We start from the raw sequence: 25,919 nt of genomic DNA on the forward strand, positions 1-25,919 counted from the left end.
GGGGTGTTCCTGAAAAATCAATATGGTCTCTTGTCTAGCATTTTTTGCATAGTTTCTATGAAGCAGTAGCTGCTTTTGGTAGGCTGTTCAAAATAATCTGGCTTAGCATTCTTTATAATACAGTTAGTTCAGTTTTCTTAAAATCAGTTTTTGGCCTATATTCCTCAGGAAGAAAAACTCTATGTGTCGTTTTACCTTGTGCCCAAGATACATGATAACTACCTTCTTGAATAACAGTAGGCTTTCTTCATAAAAAGTTTTCTTTGTAAGAAAAATAATATCCACTGACAACATGTAAACAATAGAAAATATTTGAGGCAGTTGCCCATTTCCCTCCTTATCATTACCTCCACACCCAGTATCAGAAATGGAGTGATTGAAAATCCTAGATATGTTGGATTGGAAGTAAAATTTAATTTATTTGAGGAACCTCAAGGATATATGTGAGCATTCCAACTTCCTATTATGGAATTAGCAAAACCTAGCCTGGATCTGGGGCAGGAAATCATCAGTATTTAATGTTGCTTTCAAGGCTACTCTAGAATTACATAATTCAAAGCAAGGGCTTATATTTAGCAGTGAGCTCTCAACATGGTTTGTTCCATGTACAAATTGTCCTGCCAATGCCAAATTGGTAGTAGGTGAAGTTGGAGACTCCAGAGCTCATCTACCATTTGTGGCATTGTTCCATCCATAGATGACACTGTTCTTGATTTGTAAGCAGTCTGTGCCTCATTGCCATCTGGCTCAGCCCAGTTCCGGTGCCATAAGGTGAACTGAACTGTCAGCGGTAGGAAATACTGCTCTATGTTTGTCATGATGTACTAGCACAGACCCAGAAGTCAATAACTGCTTGGCATTCCAGAAAACATTCTCATGGCAGTGAGTTAAACTTCATGGAATGTCTTTTTCCAGTGGATGATGAAGTCATTTAGCAACGGTTACCTTTTGTGGAAGAAAATCTTGTTAAAAAGTAAGTAGCCCCAGGAAGGCTTGAAGTTTATGCTCTTGTTTTGAAGTAGACATACTACTAATTTTTTGTATTTTATTTAGGACAGGGAAAATACTAGATGCACTGATAAAGTAACTTAAGAAGATAACACAGAAACTTTCAGTTGTACATTTTTTCTTTTCCCACTTGATTATATGATATATTGTGTTGACATGGGCTTCTGAAACCCCTATGTTTTCATCTTTAGTCAGCTTTATAATTAGGATGTCATCAAATGAGGCTAACATGCCTGGAAGCCTGGAAAGCAAAGTCCTTGGGAAGGAGTAGAAACTTCCAGGAGCAGCAGAAATTCTCAATTGACCTTCTCAATTCCCCGCCTTCACATCTGCTCCACAGTCTGCACTTCTGTATCTTATGTCTCAGGGGTGGTCGCATTTTCTGTGTGGAGCTGCTCTAAATAGAGAAACTACACACCGAACCTTCATTCGCTTCTCTTTTTGTGTCTCCTAGTTTGATTATGAAGTTCTTTAGTTTTGTTGTGTCATCAAATTCCTTGACCCATCATTGTTTTCTCAGTCTTGAAAAAGATCTCCCTCTCCAGGAGAGGAGGTTTACCATGATAAGCATGTGATGAAAATGTGCATTTGTGTTTGGTTTCCCTATCAGTGAATCTTGTTGTGCCTGGATGTACACAGCTCCTAGTGAGAAGGATGTCTTTCTTCAGGAGTAATACAATCTGGTCTCCTGTGAGGCAAGGCTTGGTTTTGGCCTTGTCCTTTAAAAATTCTAGACACTTGCCCTTGCTGCTGTCTCCCCACATCATTTCGTTCAGAAGCAATTGTTTCTTTCCTTCTGAGGCTTGAATTTCTTACAGGAGACACACTCCAGTCCTGACTGTTCACAGCCCAATTCGCTGCTTATGGTTTGAGCTCTCCCTGTGATAAAAAATCTGCTAGTGGTGTGTGTGCACCGCATGTTATCACTTGGTTTGCTTTCTTTTAGGCAACCAACAGAATGAAGAGAAGAGAAGGAGGAGTGATTTGCAGGGTCAGTGAGGGCCTGGGAGTCAGGACCTAAGGGCTTAGAATTCACTGAAGAGTTCCTTTCTTGTGGGACCAAGTACAGTAGTAACTATATCATAATTATAATATACTATACTACTGTATATACATAGAAAGTATATATATAGAAATATATATATATAGAGAGAGAGAGAGAGAGAGAGAGAGTGTGTTGCTGCTGTCTCATAGCAGCAACTATTTTATGTACTTCGCACTGGATCTCTAGGCATAACCTGAACCCGCCTCACTTCTGTAATCACTGATTGAAGCATTTTACATTCTAACCATCCATCGTCTCTTGTTCTTTCACCTTACTTATTCAACTACTCCCGTCATGACTACTCCTAGACCTCATCAGGACTTCTGACCCACTGGCACACCTCCCCATGCCTAGTCATAATCTCCTCCTATCTTTACCACTTTCTCCCTTATACAGCTAGTCCGTGGCTCATTGCTCAGTAATATTCTGGCTAACTTTCCTACACATATATCTTTTTGTCATATCCATCTGGCAACACCCTAAAGCTAGTGAATGTAAATATACTTCAGTCTATGTCTGGATAACTGAGAGATGATGGAGAAAGTCACTCGGTTGGGCTCTCAGAATGTCAGTATCCCAGTTGTGTTCACTGTGCCACTGTCTTCAGTGATACGTCAGAACTTCGCCACCCTTTTTTAGTCTTTCGTTCTCCTATCTCCCCAATCTTCTCTCAGTGAATAAGAAGGTAGAAGCATCCAGTGGGAACTTCGTGAGTCCTCCTTGACATGGGACCTCCATCTGCAGCCATGCTCACGCTGTGCTTTCAGTCCGTGTTCATCCCTGTGCTTCACAGCCAGACTGCTCAGACAGATGTCTGCATGTGCTCACTCCCTTTCCTTAACAGTTTTGGAGTCCGTGATTCACTCCAAACTGCATTCTGTTCTCATGATGACACCAGACACCTCTTGCTGATGTAATGGAAGTCGACTTTGTAGGCATTCTTCAGTCCTCATCTTACTCTCTGAGTACTTCTCTTCGGCCTGGATTTCAAATGGGAAAGGCCTTCAGACCCCTCACTTAACTCCCTTTTTTTTCTACTCTGCGGTGTGAACTTTCTTCCTAAATGATTTGGTCCATGTGATGACTTCAATTATAGATAATAAGCAAATGAGCCAAGTTTTTTGTTTGTTTGTTTTTTGTTTTTTTAAGACAGATTCTTGCTCTGTTGCCCAGGCTGGAGTATAGTGGCCTGATCTCAGTTCACTGCAACCTCTGCCTCCTGGGTTGAAGCAATTCTTCTGCTTCAGCCTCCCGAGTAGCTGGGACTACAGGCATGCACCACTATGCCCGGCTAATTTTTGGATTTTTAGTAGAGATGGGATTTCGCTAATGTTGGCCAGGCTGGTCTCAAACTCCTGGACTTAAGTGATCCACCTGCCTTGGCCTCCCAAAGTGCCAGGATTACAGGAATGAGCCGTTGCACCCAGCCAAGTTTTTATCCACAGTTAAGACTTTCACCTGGTACCCAAGTCTTACTCATGTGAACTTGTCATTGGACTATCTCAAAAGCTCCTTAAAAACTTAAGCATCATCCATGACACCTTTTTCTCCCTTAGATTTCAACTCTCAACCATGATATTCAAGCCATTACCAAGTCAGTAAATTTTACCGTCTCAATCTTTTTCTAGGGACTTTTCTAGGATCAGTTTTCTAGGGACTCTTTCCCGGCTTCACAGCTCCCAACTAAGACAACATTAGGTCCACCTATCCTAAGATCTCATTGTTTGGAGGGCTGAGATTGGAGGATTGCTTGAAGCCAGGATTTTGAGACCAGCCTGCACAACACAATGAGACTCCATCTGAGTAGTCCTAGCTACTCAGGAGGCTGTGTGAGGAGGATCTCTTAAGCCCAGCAGTTTGAGACTGCAGTGAGCTAGGATTATACCAGTTAGTGACAGAGAGAGACCCTGTCTCTTAAAAAAACAAAGAAACAAACAAACAAAAATACCTCATTGGGTTTTGTACCTTTCTTTTCCAGTGCCTGTCACTGTTTATAATTACTTATGTGAATGTTTGAGTAGTGTCTGGTACTTTATTAGAATGTATGTCTCATTTGTCTTGTCATTTTCTACCCATTCTACCCAGAGCCTAGCACATATTAAGTTATATCAACAGATATTTGCCAAATACATGAATCAATGTACTTTATGAACTTAGTCAAAATAATTTTAAAGGTAATTACTGATCATTCGTATTTTAGAGATGTAAAAACTGAGACTCTTAAATTATGTAAGTTGTCTAGTATCATACAGGTTAATTATTAATAAATGTCTTGGGTGGGATTCATTTTTCTATTTTATCTTCCAGGCCTTACTGGGGTAAGGTTGGCTTTTTAAGGATCTTAGTTGGACCAGACATTTTCTTCAGAGTTTCAATATGAAATTTAATATTTTTTTATTTGTGATATTAACATATGAATTAGGGCTTGATTTGAATACAAAACAAACTAAAAAAAAAAAAAAAACCCTCCAGTTTAAATGAACTTAGAATGTTGAAGCAAATTTTGAAAATGATATTTTGTGTCATTAAAAACAATGCTATTTAAAAATGCTTGTGATAGGATGTTAAATGAAAAAAAATGCAGTCTAGAAATTCATGTATAGTAACATATTCATGTAATTGCCTGACCAGTTCTTCTTGCCTGTTGCAGAGATGGAGCCAATTTGCTGAAACAAGTGTTACAGTAGAGACAGAGTTCAATAATCACAGGGCCAGAAAGTATGGGAAGTATGGGAGTATGGGAGTTTGGAAGTATGGGAGACATTTCTCAAGTCGGCCTCCCAAACAGCTTGGAGTTTAGTGATTTAAAGAGTAATTTGGCAGGCTAAGGGAGAGGGATTGGGTGCTGCTGATTGGTTGGGGATGAAATTTTAGCAGTGTCCAAATTATCTTAGTACTCTGAGTGAGTTTCTGGGTGGGGGTCTCAGGACTGGTTGTATTAGATCCTTCCTATGACTCACAGGTCTGGGTAGAGTTAAGTCATTCACCAGAATTACAAAATCTGAAAAATATCTCAAATACCAATCTTAGGAGGTTTTGACGATAGTGATGTTATCCGTAGGAGCAATTAAGAAGTCACACACCTTTTGACTTCTGAAATAGTAAATCCTTATAGAAAGGTAAGCAAGGGAACAATGCTGGTTATCATTTAACTAACCCATGTCTTAGCAGAATTCAAGTCCCTCCTATAATGCTAATGTTGTATGCTTTCATTAGTCTTAAAAGGCAGTTTTGATCCCTGAGGAAGGAGAGCTTCTGGAAGAGACTGTAAAGTTAAAGAAGTCAGTTAGCTTGTGAAATTAGAAACAAGCTGGACTCAGTTAGGTTAGATTTCACTCACTGATAATTTTTCTATCATATTTCTCTCAAAGGTAGTTTCCTTAATAATGTAAAAGCACATACAAAGAAACTAGAAAGAGGAATGCTACTTAATAGTAGCTTCTTCTGGGTGATGATATCATGCAGTTTTTTCCCACCTTATATTTTTCTGTACTTCCCCAATTTTCTATAGTGATAACATATTATTTATTTATTTTTTGTCTTTATATAGGACCATTTAGTGCCTACTTTACTAGAAAAGTTGTTGATGGTAATGTAGCTCATAGACTTTACCTGGGAGTTGAGACTAGCAAAATGGCTTAATTTGGTAGTTTCCAAACCTTGTTAAAAAGCTTAAAAAGTCCCAAATTCTTATAAGAAGCTCATTTTTTTAAAAAAATTATACTTTAAGTTCTATGGTACATGTGCACAATGTGCAGGTTTGTTACATATATATATACATCTGCCATGTTGCTGTACTGCACCCATTAACTGTCATTTACATTAGGTATATCTCCTAATGGTATCCCTCCCCCTTCCCCCCATCCCATGACAGGCCTTGGTGTATGATGTTCCCCACCCTGTGTCCAAGTGTTCTCATTGTTCAATTCCCACCTATGAGTGAGAATATGCGGTGTTTCGTTTTCTGTCCTTGCAATAGTTTGCTCAGAATGGTGGTTTCCAACTGCATCCATGTCCCTACAAAGGACATGAACTCATCCTTTTTTTATGGCTGCATAGTATTCTATGGTGTATATGTGCCACATTTTCTTAATCCAGTCTATCATTGATGAACATTTGGGTTGGTTCCAAGTCTTTGCTATTGTGAATAGTGCCACAATAAACATATGTGTGCATGTGTCTTTATAGCAGCATGGTTTATTGGAATGGCTCAGTCAAATGGTATTTCTAGTTCTAGATCCTTGAGGAATCGCCACACTGTCTTCCACAATGATTGAACTAGCTTACAGTCCCACCAACAGTGTAAAAGTGTTCCTATTTCTCCACATCCTCTCCAGCACCTGTTGTTTCCTGACTTTGTAATGGTTGCCATTCTAACCTGTGTGAGATGGTATCTCATTGTAGTTTTGATTTGCATTTCTCTGATGGCCAGTGATGATAAGCATTTTTTCATGTGTCTGTTGTCTGCATAAATGTCTTCTTTTGAGAAGTGTCTGTTCATATCCTTCTCCCACTTTTTGATGGGGTTGATTTTTTTCTTGTAAATTTGTTTAAGTTCTTTGTAGATTCTGGATATTCGCCCTTTGTCAGATGAGTAGATTGAAAAAATTTTCTCCCATTCTGTAGGTTGCCTGTTCACTCTGATGGTAGTTTCTTTTGCTGTGCAGAAGCTCTTTAGTTTAATTAGATCCCATTTGTCAATTTTGGCTTTTGTTGCCATTGCTTTTGGTGTTTTAGACATGAAGTCCTTGCCCATGCCTATGTCCTGAATGGTATTGCCTAGGTTTTCTTCCAGGGTTTTTATGATTTTACGTCTAACATTGAAGTCTTTAATCCATCTTGAATTAATTTTTGTATAAGGTGTAAGGAAGGGATCCCGTTTCAGCTTACTACATATGGCTAGGCAGTTTTCCCAGCACCATTTATTAAATAGGGAATCCTTTCCCCTTTTCTTGTTTTTATCAGGTTTGTCAAAGATCAGATGGTTGTAGATGTGTGGTATTATTCCTGAGGGTTCTGTTCTGTTCCATTGGTCTATGTCTCTGTTTTGGTTCCAGTACCTTGATGTTTTGTTTACTATAGCCTTGTAATATGTAGTTTGAAGTCAGGTAGCATGATGCTTCCAGCTTGTTCTTTTGGGGTAGGATTGTCTTGGCAATGCAGGTTCTTTTTTGGTTCCATATGAACTTTAAAGTAGTTTTTTTCCAATTCTGTGAAAAAAGTCATTGGTAGCTTGACGGGGATGGCATTGAATCTATAAATTACCTTGGGTAGTATGGCCACTTTCATGATATTGATTCTTCCTTTCCATGAGCACGGAATGTTCTTCCATTTGTTTGTGTCCTCTTTTATTTTGTTGAGCAGTGGTTTGTAGTTCTCCCTGAAGAGGTCTTTCACATCCCTTGTAAGTTGAATTCCTAGTTATTTGATTCTCTTTGAAGCAATTGTGAATGGGAGTTCACTCATGATTTGACGCTCTTTTTGTCTGTTGTTGGTGTATAGGAATGCTTGTGATTTTTGCACATTGATTTTGTATCCTGAGACTTTGCTGAAGTTGTTCATCAGCTTAAGGAGATTTTGGGCTGAGATGATGGGGTTTTCTAAATATACAGTCATGTCATCTGGAAACAGGTATGATTTGACTTTCTGTTTTCCTAATTGAATACCCTTTATTTCTTTCTCTTGCTTGATTGCCCTGGCCAGAACTTCCAACACTATGTTGAATAGGAGTGGTGAGAGAAGGCATCCCTGTTTCGTGCCAGTTTTCAAAGGGAATGCTTCCAGTTTTTGTCCTTTCAGTATGATATTGGCTGTGGGTTTGTCATCAATAGCTCTTATTATTTTGAGATATGTCCCATCAATACCGAATTTATTGAGTGTTTTTAGCATGAAGGGCTGTTGAATTTTGTCAAATGCCTTTTCTGCATCTATTGAGATAATCATGTGGTTTTTGTCTTTGGTTCTGTTTATATGATGGATTACGTTTATTGATGTGTGTCTGTTGAACCAGCCTTGCATCCCAGGGATGAAGCCCTCTTGATCATGGTGGATAAGCTTTCTGATGTGCTGCTAGATTTGGTGCAGAAGGCAAGAAATAACTAAGATCAGAGCAGAAGTGAAGGAGATAGAGACACAAAAACCCTTCAAAAAATCAATGAATTCAGGAGCTGGTTTTTTGAAAAGATCAACAAAATTGATAGACCGCTAACAAGACTAATAAAGAAGAAAAGAGAGAAGAATCAAATAGGTGCAATAGAAAATGATAAAGGGGATATCATCACCAATCCCACAGAAATACAAACTACCAACAGAGAATACTATAAACACTCTATGCAAATAAACTAGAAAGTCTAGAAGAAATGGATAAATTCCTGGACACTTACACCCTCCCAAGACTAAATGAGGAAGAAGTTGAATCCCTGAATAGACCAATAACAGGCTCTGAAATTGAGGCAATAATTAATAGCCCACCAACCAAAAAAGTCCAGGACCTGATGGATTCACAGACGAATTCTATCAGAGGTACAAAGAGGAGCTGGTACCATTCCTTCTGATACTATTCCAATCAACTGAAAAAAAGGGAATCCTCCCTAACTCATTTTATGAGGTCAGCATTGTCCTGATACCAAAGCCTGGCAGAGACACAACAAAAAAAGAGAATTTTAGACCAATATCCCGATGAACATTGATGCAGATGTCCTCAATAACATATTATTTTTTAAAGTTCTTATTTAAAATATGTTTATTAAATAAATACTGTAGCAGTAACAGGGAACAAATAATTACTAAAAAGAACTCCTAATCTTACCTGAATCTTTATAAAATCTATTTGATGATCTTTAGGCCGATTGTATTCTGAGGCTCAGCTGCCATGAGTTCTTCACTTTTCAATGATCATTGACTAGTTACCTTTGCTTAAAATTATTATGCCTGCTGGTTTATTATAAAGGATATTAACAAGTGTCCAGATGAAGAGATGTTTAGGGTAAGGTATAGGAAGGGGTATGGAGCTTCCATTCCCTTCCAGGGCATGCCATCCTTCAGGAACCTCTGTATGTTCAGCTTTCTAGAAGCTTCTTAAACATTTTAAACTTTTATATTGTTAAAAGATGTATTTAAATATATTTTGGAGGCTGCAGGGAAACATTTGCATTTCTTTACTTATGAAAAGGAAATGAATACCCCAGAAAATATAAACTTACTGGACATGTCACTGATCCAAAATTTGTAAAGCCTTTTTTCACATTATACATTCCAACACAGATTCTTACTTCACATTTACTTATTCACCCCCCACCTCACCCTTCTCAACAAAAAAGCAAGCAAACAACCTGTATAACTTCACAGTTGTCAGTGGTTCCTTGCAATACTTCAGCTCTAAATCCTTTGTACCTCACCCACAGCTTTGTTGCAGATTTTCTTTCTGTAGTTTGAGAAACACTAAGCATTGTCTATGACACTAACTTTACTTTTGCCCTCATGGACCAGAGAGAATGTTTAAAAGAGTTTATGTGATATCTCCTTAATAGCATTCCTTACCAAACCAAGCAACAATGTAAATAGAATAAAACCTTGTTATAATGTATTACTTGACATCTATTTTAGCTACCATTGTGCTCTCTGGAAGCAATCATTTGGTTGATTCATTAGCATTTACCTACTATTTATTAATTGCCTGACATTCTTCAGATATCATGTTAGGATGATGAAGACGGAAATGAAGACATGACCAATACAATCTCCCAGTTCCACTCTATCAGCACTGTATAAGAGAACTTTGTGATGATGGAAATACTCTGTGTCTGTGCTGGCTAATACAATAACCACTATCCACATGTGGCTATTGAATGCTTGACATTTAGCTAGTGTGACTATGGATCTGAATTGTTAATTGTTAATAACAGCTTTATTGGAATGTACTTCACATACCATATAATTCACCCATTTACAGTGCACAATCCAGTGATTTTTAGTGTATTCAGAGTTGTGCAAGCATCAGTCAATTTTAGAACATTTTCATTGCCCTGAAAAGAAGCCCTGTATTCATTAACAATCACTCCCCATCTTCCCCCAGCTTCCACTGCTTTATGCAGCCACTAGTGTTTTTTTCTGTCTTGATGGATTTGCCTATTTTAGACATTTCATATAAATAGAATCACAATATTTGACCTTTAGTGACTGGCTAATTTAATTTCAATTTATTTAAATTTAATGATCACAGGTGGCTAGTGGCTACTATAATAAGCAAGTGAAGTGAAAGACCAAAGACATATGCTTAAGAAATGATGAAGGCTCAGGAGAAGAAAATCCTGCAGAAAGGGTAGGAGCAAAACAGAGAGCTAGGAGATGAACTTGGACAGAGCCTGAAGATAAGACAGGTTCATGAAGGAGGGAATGGGTAACAGTATCAAATAATACAGAGGGGTCAAAAAGTATAGTTCAGTGTGATAGTAAGCATCCTGATGACAGAGGGCACTAGAACGTAGTCTTCTACGTTCCCTCCCTTCCTTCGCTTCCTTTCTTTCTCCTTCCTTTGCTTCTCTCTTCTTTCTATCTATGCTGCTTACACTTTGTAGAAACATAATGCTTTTTGCCTTATAATGCTCTTTGCCCTACAGGGAAAAAAATGAAAATAAAACAAAAAATTCTTAACTGATTCAAACCATAATGGATACAGTATTTTATTTTGTACATTATAATGAATTTTCTTTATTTTTTTGAATCACTCTTTTTTATTTTTTTGACAAATGTTGTAACAGTGGAAGAGCTAGGAAATGCTTAGAATGATCTAAATGAAACCAACTATCCATATATAAAAGAAAAAGGGCCAGGCACAGTGGCTAATGCCTGTAATCCCAGCACTTTGGGAAGCCGACATGGGCAGATCTTGAGCCCAGGAGTTTAAGACCAGCCTGGGCCACATATCGAGACCCCATCTCTACAAAAAGGACAAAATTAGCTGGGCATGGTGCCATGCACCTGTAGTCCCAGATACCCAGGAGGCTGAGGCAGGAGGATTGCTTAAACCTGGGAGGTGGAGCAGTAAGCTGAGATCATGCCACTGTACTCCATCCTGGGAGCCTGGGTGACAGAGCCAGACCCTTTCATAAAACATATATATATACACACACACACACACACACACACACACACACACACATATACATACATACATGTGTGTGTATATGTGTGTGTGTATATAGATACATATATATTGAGAGAGAGAGATCTATTCTGTGATGATGGAAATATTCTGTCTGTGCTGGCTAATACAATAGCCACTAGTCACATGTGGCTATTGAATGTTTGACATTTAGCTAGTGTGTATATATATAGTATATATTTTGGGGAAGATATACTATATATATACATATATGAAAAAGATACAAATTAATCATTATTGAATTAATAACATTGCTTTAGAACAAGCTTTCTATATAGATATTTTAGAAATTAAAGTAAACTTTTGTGGTCTTGTCAACATATAAATAATATTTACCCATTTATTTATTTCTTTTAGGCTTTTAAAACCAAGGATGGCTATATTGTAGTTGGAGCAGGAAATAACCAGCAGTTTGCCACTGTGTGCAAGGTAATCTATAATTATTGGGATTGGTCTATGATCTTGTACAAAGCCAGGGAAAATTCAGTTTTGCCCAGGTCATAACCAACTTAGGCCTCCTGTGTTAGCACCTAAAAGTATAGGATTTTCATGCTTATAAAGGATAAGGCAGAGTCCAAATTAGCATTCTGTGTTTTTTTTGTGGTATCTGACTGCATTTTAAAATGAAGAATCGTAGTAGCTTAAATTGTCCTAAAACTTGACCTGCCTATCAGTCCAAACAAAATGGGGGAAAAAATCATTTTTAATGGAAGTTTTAACACTGGTATTTTTTTCTTTTTTCCCCTCCCTCCTTCCCTTCCTGCCTTCCTTTCTTCTTTTCCTTCTCTACCTTCTTCTTTTACTATATCAGATTCATTGGACCCATATATAGTTAAGCTACTCCCATATTTATTTTATTTACTACTGGAAATTTTGAAACTGTTTTTCAACTTAACCTTTATTTAATGAGTACCTTTCTGAAGAATTTATGTTTCAAGGTTTTAGGAATTAAGATTATATTAAAATTGTTCCTTCTCAACAAGGCCTTAAAATAAAGGCCTTGGAATCATTTTAGATAATTTATTCTTAGGGATATTCTAAACTTGTGGCATTTATTAGACTTAGTGATCTTGGAACACTGCAACCTCCACCTCATTGCTTCAAGCGATTCTCCTGACTCAGCCTCCAGAGGAGCTGGGATTACAGGTGCACGCCACCATGCCTGGCTATTTTTGTGTTTTTAGTAGAGATGAGGTTTCACCATGCTGGCCAGGCTGGTCTCGAACTCCTCACCTCAAGCGATCTGCCCACCTCAGCCTCCCAAAGTTCTAGGATTACAGGTGGAACCACTGCACCTGGCCTACTAGACTTTTTTTTCTTTTCCTTTACTTGATGTTTATATGAGTTACCAAGACTTTGGTATTTTAATTTTAGAACTTAGGTTTCTGTTCATTTTTTCTAGTTTTAATCCAGGGAATAGAATCTCATGTTTTTTTTATTTTTCTTAAATATATCCAAAGGCCTTACCCGCTAAGGATTTCTTTCTTTCTTTCTTTCTTTTTTTTTTTTTTTGAGAGACAATTAGTTTTTATACTAAATTTTACCATGAGCTTTTCAGTGTTATTAAAGATGACTATGAGGGCCGGGTGCGGTGGCTCACACCTGCAATCCCAGCACTTTGACAGACCGAGGTGGGCAGATTGCCTGAGCTCAGGAGTTCGTGACCAGCCTGAGCAACATGGTGAAATCCAGTCTCTACTAAAATACAAACAGCCGGGCGTGGTGGCCATGCACCTGTAGTCCCAGCTACTTGAGAAGCTGATGCAGGAGAATTGCTTGAACCCGGGAGTCAGAGGTTGCAGTGACCTGAGATTGCACCATGGCACTGGAGCCTGGGTGACAGAGGGAGACTCTGTAAAAAAAAAAAAAAAAAAAAAAAAAAAAAAAAATGATGCCTATGAAATCCTCAATCTTATTTACTGTAGTTAACTTATTATGTACAAAAATTATTTATTACTGTGCCTCTTTTGTATGAGAAGTTAGGGAGCAGAGCTAAAAACCACAGCAAAGGGGTGGGAAGAACCATGGAGAAGGTGACAAATGGAGATAGTTCTGATTGCAGGAAGGGCTGAAACATCTGAGGTGGGAAAGAGGGGAGCCTTTTAAATGGTGACTCTGAGTAAATGTAGGGAAAATCGATTCAAACATTTGATCTGGGATCAAAGAATCTTTATTATGAACGGTCAATGTTAAAAATATGAAACATACGGAAGCTGTTGCCTGTGAAGTCATTTGCGTACTCTAACTGTAGAGATGTAAAAGCCAGTTCATTGCTATAAACGAGTACAGATTTTCTTCCTGGGCCATATGTTTTGGAGTTTTCTTTCTCCAGAAAGTGGTGGGGTTGGGGGTGGGAGGACCTGGCAGCGAAAATTACTGCTTGACATACTCTTTAGTTTTGAAAATAACTGTACTGAATTCTTTGTATTTTTGATTCATTACTGCTGATCAAGTTAACACTTTTGAACTTCCTCATAAATATCCATAAGAGCAGTTTTCAACAAAGGTTCTTATTTCAAAGCATTTGTCAGAAGTTTTAGTACTGGAATATGACTTATTGTTATGGTGTGTTATAACACATTGCTTATAAAGGAGACTATTGGAGGGCCTTAGGAATGGCACACTTGACCTTGATTTTCCCATATGAAAGTTAGGAATGATAATCCCTGTTATGAGCCATTAATCCAATGTCTTTAAAACTCTTTGAGATTCTCAGGAGATTTATGTGTACAGGATTCTTGAGTTATTTACATTATTAGCTAGGCATCCTGTGTGAATATTGCAATCTGATTGACTTTTTCAAATCTTTGTAATTACACCCTTACATGTACACCTTCTTACCTAAGAAAAATCATCTGTTCCTTCATTCTGATGCAAGGTTTTCTTCCCTTCTCAGTTATGTGTAGTGTTTGGATTTCTTCTAAGCTGTTTTTTTAACTCATATTTATTTATTACTGAGGGCCTTGTTATTCAAACTGGGCTTATAGAAGATGGGGTTCCCAGTTCTTCAGAGTGAGCCCTCAAAACTGTTTTTTTGTCAAGTACGCTCCATCAGGAAAGATGGGACAGCTTTACTTCCTGGGGAGAAATGTGGCAGTACTGTCTGTGACAAATGATTGGAATTGACTTATGCTTACTTAGTCTCTTTCCAAAATAGAATTCATATAATAATTGATTGATTATTCTTGGGGAGGAGCTGTATTAGCGTGCTTTCATTGTAAGGAGTTGGATGACAGTAAGAATGTTGGGTTCCAGTCTGAGGTTCCAGAAAATCTTCTTGTGTATAAAGTGAATCTTGTTCATAACAAGTCCTACTTAATGTTCCTTACCATGATACAGCAAAGTAAGAAAGTGAGCATATGTAAGCTATTTTAAGTTGATGGATGCCACCCCTAATGGGTATTCCTATGTGAAATATTGAATATTGACATCATTTTGAAAGTAATGTAGATTGAAGGCTTCTTTTATTGGAGAGACTATACATTGGTTCTCAATTTAGTATGCATAGGAATGTTATTTAACACCATTCCCAAAGATTTTACTTTAGTATGTCTGGGGTGAGATAGAGGAAACTTCAGTTTTAAGAAGGACTGTAGGTGATTTTGGAGCAGGTTTTTAAACCGCCTGCTCCAAAATATAATATATCCAAGGTATAATGTTTAAGGCCTACTGTAAGTCTTGTTAGTAGGTAGGTGAATGCTGTCAAGGTCCTTCATCTTTTCGAAGTATCTGTTCTCCTATGTATAAAATGAAGATTATAATATGTAATTATATTTATATGCAACTTAGGGGTTTGCAAAATGTTAGAGAAGTGAAGCACTTAGAATAGGCCTTGCTCAAATGCACTTAATAAATGACATCTATGAAAATTAGATGTGAAGATTCTGGTTCTGGGGAGGATAGAGTAAATACACTTTTCCCACTTACCCTGAGCATGGTGATCATACCTGGACAGAATTGCTTGAGTCCATGAAGCATGTATTAAAAGACTTTGAAAAGTAAATAGTAAGAGATTTAGGGGACAACACCCAGATTTGAAGTACTTCTAACCGGCAGTCAACTTAACCAGCTTTTCCCTCCAGTTAATCCTTCACTCGAGTGTAGTTGAACCTGAAACCTGGACGTGAGCACCAGGCAAGGCAGCAGATATCCAGGAAATGCTCTTTATTCCTGGTGCAAAGAACATGAAAAAGTGAGCTGTAATGTCAGAGAGAGTATGGATATAGTTTGTTTTCCCCTCCTTTCCATTTTCTTTTTTTTTTTTTTTTTTTTTGAGATGGAGTCTCGCTCTGTCTCTCAGGCTGGAGTGCAGTGGCCGGATCTCAGCTCACTGCAGCCTGTGCCTCCCTGGTTCAAGTGATTCTTCTTCTTCTTCTTCTTTTTTTTTTTTTTTGAGACGGCGTCTCCTTCTGTCGCCCGGGCTGGAGTGCAGTGGCTGGATCTCAGCTCACTGCAAGCTCCGCGTCCCGGGTTTACGCCATTCTCCTGCCTCAGCCTCCCGAGTAGCTGGGATTACAGGCACCCGCCACCTCGCCCGGCTAGTTTTTTTTTTTTTTGTATTTTTTAGTAGAGACGGGGTTTCACCGAATTAGCCAGGATGGTCTTGATCTCCTGACCTCGTGATCCACCTGTCTCGGCCTCCCAAAGTGTTGGGATTACAGGCTTGAGCCACCGCGCCCAGTCTCCTTTCCATTTCCTTATGCCCCAGACCCCAAGTAATCCTGTATTGGAAACAGCAGATGAGTAGGAGCCAACTCTGTGAAAGAAGAACTTTCTTTATTGCTGAGCTGTGATCCCAAAGAAAGGAGTGAATCCGTGTTCCTTTTTTCCCCTCCATCCTCCCATTGCATGGCCTCTGCCCTGAAACCATGCTGGGGAGTGGGATAACTAAAGCAGGAACCCCGGGCAACTGGAAAATGCTAGAGAGATTGCCAAGAGAAGATCTTGACAATGCTATCCTTTATGTTGTTTATGAACTCTTGGGATCATCCCTTACTTGCATATGCACTAATTTGATCCTAATCAGCATACCAAAGATGATAGGAACTGAATTAATAAATAGACAACTGCCCAGGTTGTCATATGACCATTAGGTTTGGCACATACTAGTCAGATTCAAATAACACTGCAAAGGCTTTGAAAACTTAATCAACAGGAGAATCAGAGCACACAGAAGTTGGGTTAGAACTGGCAGCTTGGATGTAACCAGGTCAATTGTCTGCTAAATCAGCAAGAGTAAAAATTCTCCTTAGAATTTAAACAAGACTCAGTGGCTCATAATATAATGTTCAAAATGTCCAGGATACAATCCATTATTACTCAGCATATGAAGAACCAGAACTTGCATGAGAAAAGGCCATCAATGCCAATGCGAAGATGACGCAGATGTTGGAATTAACTTACAAAGATGTTTACATAGTTATTATAACAATGTTCTAAAAAGCATCACAAATACCATTTAAATAAATGGAATATAGAAATATTCCGCAAAGAAATACAAGATATGAAGAAGAATCAAAGGGAAAATTAAAAACTTAAAAGTATAATAACCAAGAAAAAAATTACACCTCACCGGTTGAGCTCAATAGTGCAATGAAGATGACAAGGAACTTAAAGATAGATCAATAGAAATTATTCAATGTGAACAATAGAGAAAACAAAAGATAGCTCCTTCCTACTCAAAACAAGAAATAACAGATCCTCAGGAACCTGTGCAACAATAACAAAAAGTCCGATATTTATGTCATTGTAGTCCCAGAATGAGGGGAGAAAGTGTACATGCTAGAAAATATTTGAAGAAATAACAATTGTATATATACCAAATTTGGTAACAGTTAAATGCCCATAGATTTAATAATTTCGGCAAACCATAAATGGGATAAACTGAAGCAAATCTATGCATGAATACATAATGTGTCCCTTAACAACAGGTATATGTCCTGAGAAATGTGTCAGTTGGTGGTGGCGTGTGAATATCGGAGTGTACTTACACCAACCTAGATGGTATAGCCTGCTACACACTTAGGCTATATGGGATAGCCTGTTCCTCCTAGGCTATAAATCTGTACAGCATATACATGTTACTGCACTCAATACTATAGGCAGTTGTAACACAATGGATACACAAAAATCATCCAGAAAAACACTCAGAGGACAAAAAGAATGTGTTATCTACGGGGGATCAGTGACTCAATTAACTGCATTTTTTTTTTTGTCAGAAATTAATGCTAGGGAAGAGGTGGCACAACATGTGGAAAGAAATGCCAACCTAGATTTCAATATCCAGTAGAAGTATCCTTAAGAAATGAAGGTTAAATAAAGACATTCTGTATAAAGGAAAACTAATGGAAGTTGTAGTCAGCTGACTTGCTCTAAAATAATTTTTCAAGGAATTTTTTTCAGGTAAGTGTTGTCAGAAGGGAACTGAAAACATGAGCAATGAAGGAAAAACAACATAAATAGTAAATATCTGGGTGAATATAATGGTCTATTCTTTTCCTAGTGAATTCTTTGAAATATTTGATGGGTGAAAGCAAACATTAAGATACTGTCTGATGGGATTTTCGGTGTATGTAGATCTAACATACAGATAAATACAACATAAAATGGGGAGAGTAAAGGGACTATATTGTAGTAAGTTTGCTATATTCCACTTGAAGTGGTAAAATTTTGATTCTAACTACCCTGTGAAAAGTATATGCATTATGATCCCCTAAGCAATAAACATCTATCATTAAACATCTATGCAAAAATATAGCCAAAATCAAAATAGGTAAATGTAATAGTAACAACTCTAAAGAAGACCAGAAAGCAAAACAGGAATAAAAAGAAAAAAGAATAAACTGATAGATCTAAGTCATTCAAAAATATGAATAACATTAAATGTGAATGGTCTTAATATTATGAATTAAAACAAGTTGTCAGAAAAAAATGACCCAACTCTATGCTGTCCAATGCATATTTGAAATTCACATCAAATATAATGATACTGTCAAGTTAAAGTAAGAGGATGGAAAAATATACAAACACAAACAAAAGGGGCAAACGCTAATGAAAAGAAAGCTGGAGTGGGGCTATATTAACTATGGACCAGTTTTTGTCATCTCAGAAAACTTGTTTGCAACAAATTCTTGTGCAAATACTTATTTAACATTTATACTGGCAGAGGGAAGATGAGATGATCTGAATTTGTTGAGAAATTGTGAAACCTCATATTTCACGAGAGAGATGTTGCCTTTTCCTTTATCTAAAAACTAGATTCCAGTAGTTCTTATGCTGCAAGTGATTCTCTGTTTCTGCCCCTTCCTGCATATGCAAAGATCTTTTATTTCAGTACCGAGTTATATTTTCTATTATACTGGATGCCATTTTAAATGGCAATTAAACTTAACATGTGTTGTATCAGTAATGCACATAAAGTGATGGCGGTGTATATGAACATTATGACTTACAGTCAGTGACAACTCTTCATAATTTTCTCCTGACAAACAACTCTTTCAAGAGACCATATAGCTTTTAAGAAGCACCTATATATTTTATTTATTTATTTTTATTTACGAGATGGAGTCTCACACTATTGCCCAGGCTGGAGTGTAGTAGTGCAATCTTGGTTCACAGCAACCTCCGCCTCCTGGGTTCAAATGATTCTTGTGCCTCAGCCCCCTGAGTAGCTGGGGTTACAGGCACCCACTGTCATGTCCGGCTAATTGTTGTATTTTTAGTAGAGATGGGGTTTCACCATGTTGGCCAGGTTGGTCTCCAACTCCTGACCTCAGGTGATCCACCCGCTTCGGCCTCCCAAAAGTGCTGGGATTATAGGCGTGAGCCACCGTGCCTGGCTGCAGCTAAAAAGTGATTTTAGACACAATGGAATAAGGCATATGCATAGAATAATGTCTGAAATATCATACACCTGGAAGTGTTCACATTGTTTATCTGTGAGCTTGTCAGTTGAAGAATGTAAGCATTTGGGCTATACTAGTGAACAAAACATTTAAAATATTTTGACTTTGTGAAGCTTACATTTTAGCAGGGCAGACAGATATGGAGTAATAAACATAATAAATATGTTAGGTGATAAATATTATGGGAAAAAATGGGCAAGGGAAGAGGGAATCAGGGGAGTCAGTGTTGAGTAGGGTGGGTGGCCTGTGGTGGGGGTAGGGTAATCAGGGTAGTTGCGTTAAGAAGTTGAATTTGAGTCGACTCAACAAAGGTAAGGAGGAGCTAGTCAACTAGATGTCTGGTGGAAGATGTTCCAAGCAAAGGAATAGCTATTTTAAAACTCCTGAGGCTGAAGTGGAATAGACATGTTCCTGGTCCAGCAAGAAGATGAAATGGCTGCAGCAATGAGCAAGGGAGGAGAGCATGGTAAGAGGTGATGTTAGAGAGGTAATAGCGCCATACTGCTATAAGGGGGGCTTTAGATGACAGGTATGTTAAAACACTTGCAGTTTTTATTATCATGGGTCTTCATTATTTTTTCTCTCTTTTCCCCTTTTTAGAAAATGTTTGTCACTCAGTTTATGGTGTTTTGTTATTTTCTTTTTTTTTGTTTTTGCCATGTCTCTTCATTTTTTTTTGCAGAACCCTGCCTCCTTTCTTTTTTGAACCAATGTATGCTTTTTAAAAATTTCTGGCCACACTCTGTGGTTCATGCCTGTAATCCCAGCATTTTGGGATGCTGAAGTGGGTGGGTCATTTGATGTCAGGAGTTCAAGACAAGCCTGACCAACATGGTGAAAACCTGTCTCTACTAAAAATCCAAAAAATTAGCCGGGCATGATGACGTGCATGCCTGTAATCCCAGCTACTCAGGAGACTGAGGCAGGAGAATCCCTTGAACCTGGGAGGCGGAGGTTGCAGTGAGCTGAGATCGTGCCACTGCACTCCAGCCTGGGCAACAGTGTGAGACTCTGTCTCAAAAAAAAAAAAAAAAAAAAATTTATTTTGGGGGAAACAGTACCTAGTTGGAATACTTCACGTTTATTTACTGCTTAATATGTCAAGCATTTTCATGTACATTGTTTTGTTTTATCCCAGGCAGCACTCTTTTCAAATTTCAGCTCCAAAATAATAGTTATGATCACGGTCCTTGAAGCTGTCTCTCTAGAAACATTTTGAATGTTAGCTGGCATAGTTGAAGATGGAAGGATTATTACTTTGGCTAACAATTTCACACCATCTTTGAAACAGAAAAGAGTCCCATTAAGTCAAATACAGCGGACACATGGGCATTCCATTTACCCTTAAGTGTGGTCACTGTGTAATGTTTTGTTGCTGATGGTGCTTTTTGGGTAAGGCCAAGTTTGTAAATTTAACCTGTGACTTAGTGAAGACACTTGCTTTTTTTTTTGGAATGACTTATTCACTCTTAGGGAGGGAGGGTGTCTAACTGCTAGACAAGGCTTGAGGCCAATTCTTGGATCAGGTGTTGTGACAGGGAGATTTCTAGAAAGGGTGCTGTATGTGGTGTTGGTTTTTAAAATCTGGGAGAATAATGCTGTCTTTATTATTCCTAAAGGAAATAAGTGAAACATGTGAAAGAAATTACACCACTGAGATGGTCTCTTTACTCAGGGGAATCTTCTTCACTTCTCTCTCCTTTGCAAATACATTAATAAAGACAATGAAGCTTTCTGTAGGCCCCATGGCCTGCCCCCAGGCTGTAAATGCTCCTTGTAACTTTCCAACACAACTGCCAAGCACTGCCTCTACACAGTCTTTGTAAAACTTTTCCATTCCAAATCCACTTGGTACTTTCATTATGGTCTTGTTAACATTGAACGTTGTCCAGAGGGACTTGCAAGATAGATTTTCCCCTTATTGAGGAGGAGCAAAAGAGGAAATCTATAAAAGCATTTCTAGTTGGTATTACTTCAGGGAGATATATTAATAAAAGATAGTGATAATTCTGTAAGAAGAAGATCTTTTAATTTGCTATTGTTTAAATGGTGAGAATTTGGGCAAATGTATTTGCTTTTACTTTATTTTAGCAGCTTTTAGAACATTTTGCATAGGACAACCTGGGAAGATCACAGTATTTTATTTACATGTGGAATAAATAAGTGAATATATCTACAAGGTACATGTTGACTGTATACAAGATACATGTAGGTATGCACTTATGATATTGGTTTTTAAAATTTGGTCCGTTTTACCCAGTTTAGCATCTCTCTCCCTATTTCCTCTAAACAAGATTTTTTTTCTGTGGGAATCTGATAACATATTTCCTATATTCTCATATTTAGCATAAGACTTATGGGGATCTTTTGCTGTTCTCCTATATGGAAGAATATTTGCTTAAATGTAGTAAAAGCCTCTTATGAATGACAAATCCTTTCACCAGCATGATCCAACCTAACTGTGTGCTTGTTCCCTCCATATGTCCTTGTTGAGGGGCATAAAGACCAGCAAGGAATGTTCTTGAGAAGGGAGAGACAAGACCTGAACACTGGCACCCATAGGCAGGTACAAGAACAATCTACTTCTTATACTTGAAAATTATTTTTCCCTTTTAGATCTTGGATTTGCCTGAGTTGATTGATGACTCCAAGTATAAAACTAACCACCTTCGGGTACAGAATAGAAAAGAGCTTATTAAAATATTATCTGAACGGTAAGTTTGGATCTTGTATTCATCCATTTAAGAATTAATATATGATAAGCATTTATCTGGTGTTTTGTGGGTTTTTTTCTTGGCTTATTTGAGATCAATTTGTAATTCTCTTCCATTTTACAAAACTGGCTAGTGGAACGATTTTAAAGCTGCGGGTTTTTTTGTTTGTTTGTTTGTTTAGAAGCACTTGAACACGTTTTATATGCTTTGTTAAGTACTGAGTCATAACAATGATATAAATAAGAAAGTCACCATGACTTGAATTAGGTTATTTCTCTGTGTCCTGTAGCTGTTTGGGTTTAGTTTATCATAAATACAACAACAACGATAATAATTTAACATTATTTCATACTTTCACTGTGTTAAATGCTTTAGATATATTATCTCATTTAATCCTCATAATCATCCTGTGAGGTAAGTTCTGTTATTTCCATTTTACATGTAAGGAAAACAAGGCAAAGAGAGGTGAAACCAAGAGTTGGTTTGCATTTCTGAGCCACTCCTGTGAATCATGATGTTATTTCTGGATCTTTGCAAATGCCAAATTTTTCCATTAATGTCAGGTTATTTATTTGTAATACCTGTACCAATTTTTCAAGTTTGTCTGAAAAAAAGTAATTATTCTTACTGTTCCATGTCAGTTTCACTTTTTGTTTGCCTTTACATGTCTTCTGAATCTGTACAAATAGGCTTTGTGGCTTTTGTGGATCGAAATGCCCACATGAATTTTTCTTCTATTGAAAATTTGCTCTCATCATGCCAATAAATTAGGTAATTTTGTTTAAATACCATATCCAGTCTTTTGAAAAGGCTCATGTGTTTCTATGTAGTATACATCAAAATTATAAGATAAAACTAAAATTCTGCTGTTTTTATTTTTGTTGTCTTTGTATTTGGTTATGTCTGCAGAAATATCTGAATCAACATTCATCTATCTATTTTCTCTTTCCTGGATTTGAAATACTTTTGTAACTTTAAACACTTTTGTGATTTTAAACACTGCCTGTATCTTTTCCATGTGCCAAATGCTGTTCACATCAATAGGGACTGTGTGTTGTGGGACTGATAGACACAGAATGGGGGAAGGAGAACTGGGTGCCCTTTTCTGGTCCCTAGTTAAATATAACTCTGATTCTACCGCAGAGCCCCAGAGCCCTCAATGAATAACTTTTCTCCACATGAGAATTGCCCATTTATTTCTTCTTTTTGCCTCTATGCCTCTCAATCATTTGTAATTCATATAATTAATTGATAAAACTTTTTCCTTTCACACTATGGTTACCAAGTTTCAATAATAGCCACTTGTGAGTACCTTATCAGAAGCTCTTTGATAATCTGAATAAATGATGACCATGCTGCGAGAAGAGCAGATCCCAAGAAAAATATACCTAGATTGGTTTCCTATGTTTTAAAACTTTTATTCCTTGTTAAATTCTGTAATGGAGTTCAACTGTGGAATAGTAGCATCTGTAACATACTCATTTCCATTTTCCCTCTTTGGTGTGAATTAAATAATCTGCAACCTTCTTTCTGTTCTTTTATACACAGAAGTAGAAGTTTCAGCTTTGGTATTCATAAGATTGTTATATTTTTGTTCAGACTTAACAATAAGTAAGGAATCAGTGTGCAAGGAAGAGACTGGGTTGGAGGAGGGGGTAGTCCTAGGAGAGGAAATTTCATAAGGAGGTCACATCATCATTGGTACTGCTGTTAAAACACAGACCACAGATAGAGCCCTTGGCTGCTTGGAGGCTAGCTTTTGTGCTCTCTTCTGCTAGTGCGCTGACATTTTTTGGTACTTTCTTATGGGTTGCAGTTCTCCAAGTCTTTTCTAGCACATCTCTTCTCCTCCAAGGTAGTTCAAATAATGATGATCTGGGAAGATTAAAATTAGAATATTGATTCATTCCAGTTTATAAGCTTATCATTTATTTTTCCAAACAAATAGCACTGGAATCATTAGTACTGCTTAGTGCTTGGCTTTGAGAAGTCTCTACAGTTTCTTTAAAATTTGTCATTTTGATTATATGATTCTGTTTTTCCAGTATTCAAAAATATTAGTGGTGCTTCATAAATTACATGATTAGACATAGCCTCCAGCCTGGCATGCGGGGTCTTCCATAATCTGACATCACCTTTCCTGTCCACCCTTCTTTTAACATGTTTCCAAAGGACGTCCCTGCTATAGTCACCCTCCCAATTGGTTTAGTTTCCTTTCTGAAATGCTTCTCAGGATTACCACTATTCTGAAACTTAGTCATGTTTCAAGGCCAGTTCTAGAAGCCTCTGTTCCCAGTCAGTTGATGGCACCTTTAGGAAAGAAGGTTGTCCTTTTTGTGCCTTGTCTCTTGTCAAACGGAAGTACAACCAATGTTGGTTGTCATTATGAATGATACTGCTCCAGGGCCTTCTCAACATTCTTGTCTTGCTCAGCACATGCATTGCACAGTCACCTCAGAACTTGCAGGCATTTTATTTCCTAACAAAAGTGTTACATTAGCTCACAGCCACAAAAAAGCTAGGGAGAAAGGAAGGGGTGGAACCAGCCTTTGGTGGCTGCCAAGTACATGCCAAGTAAGTGTTACTATTCCCACTTGATATGAAAATTCTGACATTTAGGGAGGTGGTCTCCAGGTCAGGCACATAGTGAGTAGTTAGAAATGGGATTCAAAATGCAACACCTTTTTCATCTCTCATATTGCTTCCCTGAAGTGGCACATAAAATATGACTGTGTCCTTGTTTGTTTATGCGCTCAAGAAATATTTATTGAGCACTAACTGTGTAGTAGGCACTCTTGCAAGCATTGGGGATAGAGAAGTGAATGAAGCAGACCAAGTGTATCCATGAAAAATAATGCAGGCCAGGACAAGGAAGAATGCCAGAAGTTAAGTGTGAAGCTGGGTTTTTCATTTAGCCTGGTCACAGAGGGCTTCTCTGTGAAAGTGACATTTGAGCAGAAGCCTGCAAGAAATGAGAGAAAATGTCTGAGGGAGGCTGGCAGGCATCTGGGAGATGTATTCCAGGCAGAGTTTATGGCGTAACTCAGAGGACGGTGTGCTTGGATCTAGGGGAGCAAGAGAAGAGGGGTGTTAGGTTGGTTCAGAGAGAGTGGGAGCCCATGGCAGGCAGATCTTGTCATGAAATCATGAAAGCCTTTATGACAAAGTAGCTTATTAAACTTGTGAAATAAAGGATTTTCTTTGTGGGGGGGGGTGCATAAAATGGATTTGCTTATTAGCAACTTTTTTCTCTCTAACTTGAAGAGAGAGCATCAAGGGAGGGAGTACTCTACCTAGTAGAGGAGAGGTCAAAGCATTTCAGCAACATGGAGTCAGGAAGACCCTGTTTCTTACCTGGAGAGACCAGAGGGCTAGGTTGAAATGGTCTATGCTTCTCCTCCATTTATTCAGTCTCTCACGTATTCAACAAGTATTTATCGAACACCTACTGTGTACCATGAACTGTTCTGAGCACTAGTAATATAGCAGTAAAATACAGTAAAGAATCCCTGCCCTCCTGAATTTTCACTTGGTAACCATTGCAGACTTTCTAGAAGACATTGGTAGTGGTTATTTTTGAACTATTCCTTAACACATTTGTTTCAGTGAGCCTAAGAAGTTAGTTTTCCATATTTTTCATAATAACCACTTTTTAAAAATTTCTATTTTGCAGAAGTCTTGCAGTTACAGGCTATGCCTGTTACTCATTTATTGTATTTTTTCAACATGTTGATATACATGCTCCAATTTTTTAAATGTGGTTTGCCAGTCATTTCCATAGTAAAAACATATTTTTAGTAACTGTAGCCACTCACAGATAATCGACTTTACCATGTGAGTCTATTGTGTTTTTGCCTGTTGTCTTCTATTAACCCTTACATCACAAGCACTTTCCTTTAATACTTATAGGCACTTTCCTTGCCTGATATTTTTATTTTAGAAAATCTTTAAAACATGTAAAAATAAGGAGGGATTCATGAGAGTGAATCTGCACAGCAGGTAAGTTTAAAAACAAACTCTAGGATTGATGAACTCACTGTATTTATTTTAAAAAGGTTTCTCATCCTTTGTACCCAATTTGAAGA

The 25,919-nt window shown here is 37.8% G+C and overlaps 1 protein-coding gene across 3 annotated transcripts in view; it reads left to right on the plus strand.

Annotated features, from left to right (window-relative positions):
* The window catches only part of SUGCT (succinyl-CoA:glutarate-CoA transferase), a 740,869-nt gene that overhangs the window by 297,599 nt on the left and 417,351 nt on the right, over positions 1 to 25,919 (plus strand). For all 3 annotated transcript variants that reach the window (XM_023226370.2, XM_023226372.3, XM_023226369.2), the window contains 2 exons: positions 11,574 to 11,645; positions 21,737 to 21,834. In XM_023226370.2, coding sequence (XP_023082138.1) covers positions 11,574 to 11,645; positions 21,737 to 21,834 — 170 coding nt within the window. The remainder of the gene's footprint in view (positions 1 to 11,573; positions 11,646 to 21,736; positions 21,835 to 25,919) is intronic.

This window comes from Piliocolobus tephrosceles, chromosome 8 (genome assembly GCF_002776525.5).
Source record: "Piliocolobus tephrosceles isolate RC106 chromosome 8, ASM277652v3, whole genome shotgun sequence".
Classification (NCBI taxonomy): Eukaryota; Metazoa; Chordata; class Mammalia; order Primates; family Cercopithecidae; genus Piliocolobus; species Piliocolobus tephrosceles.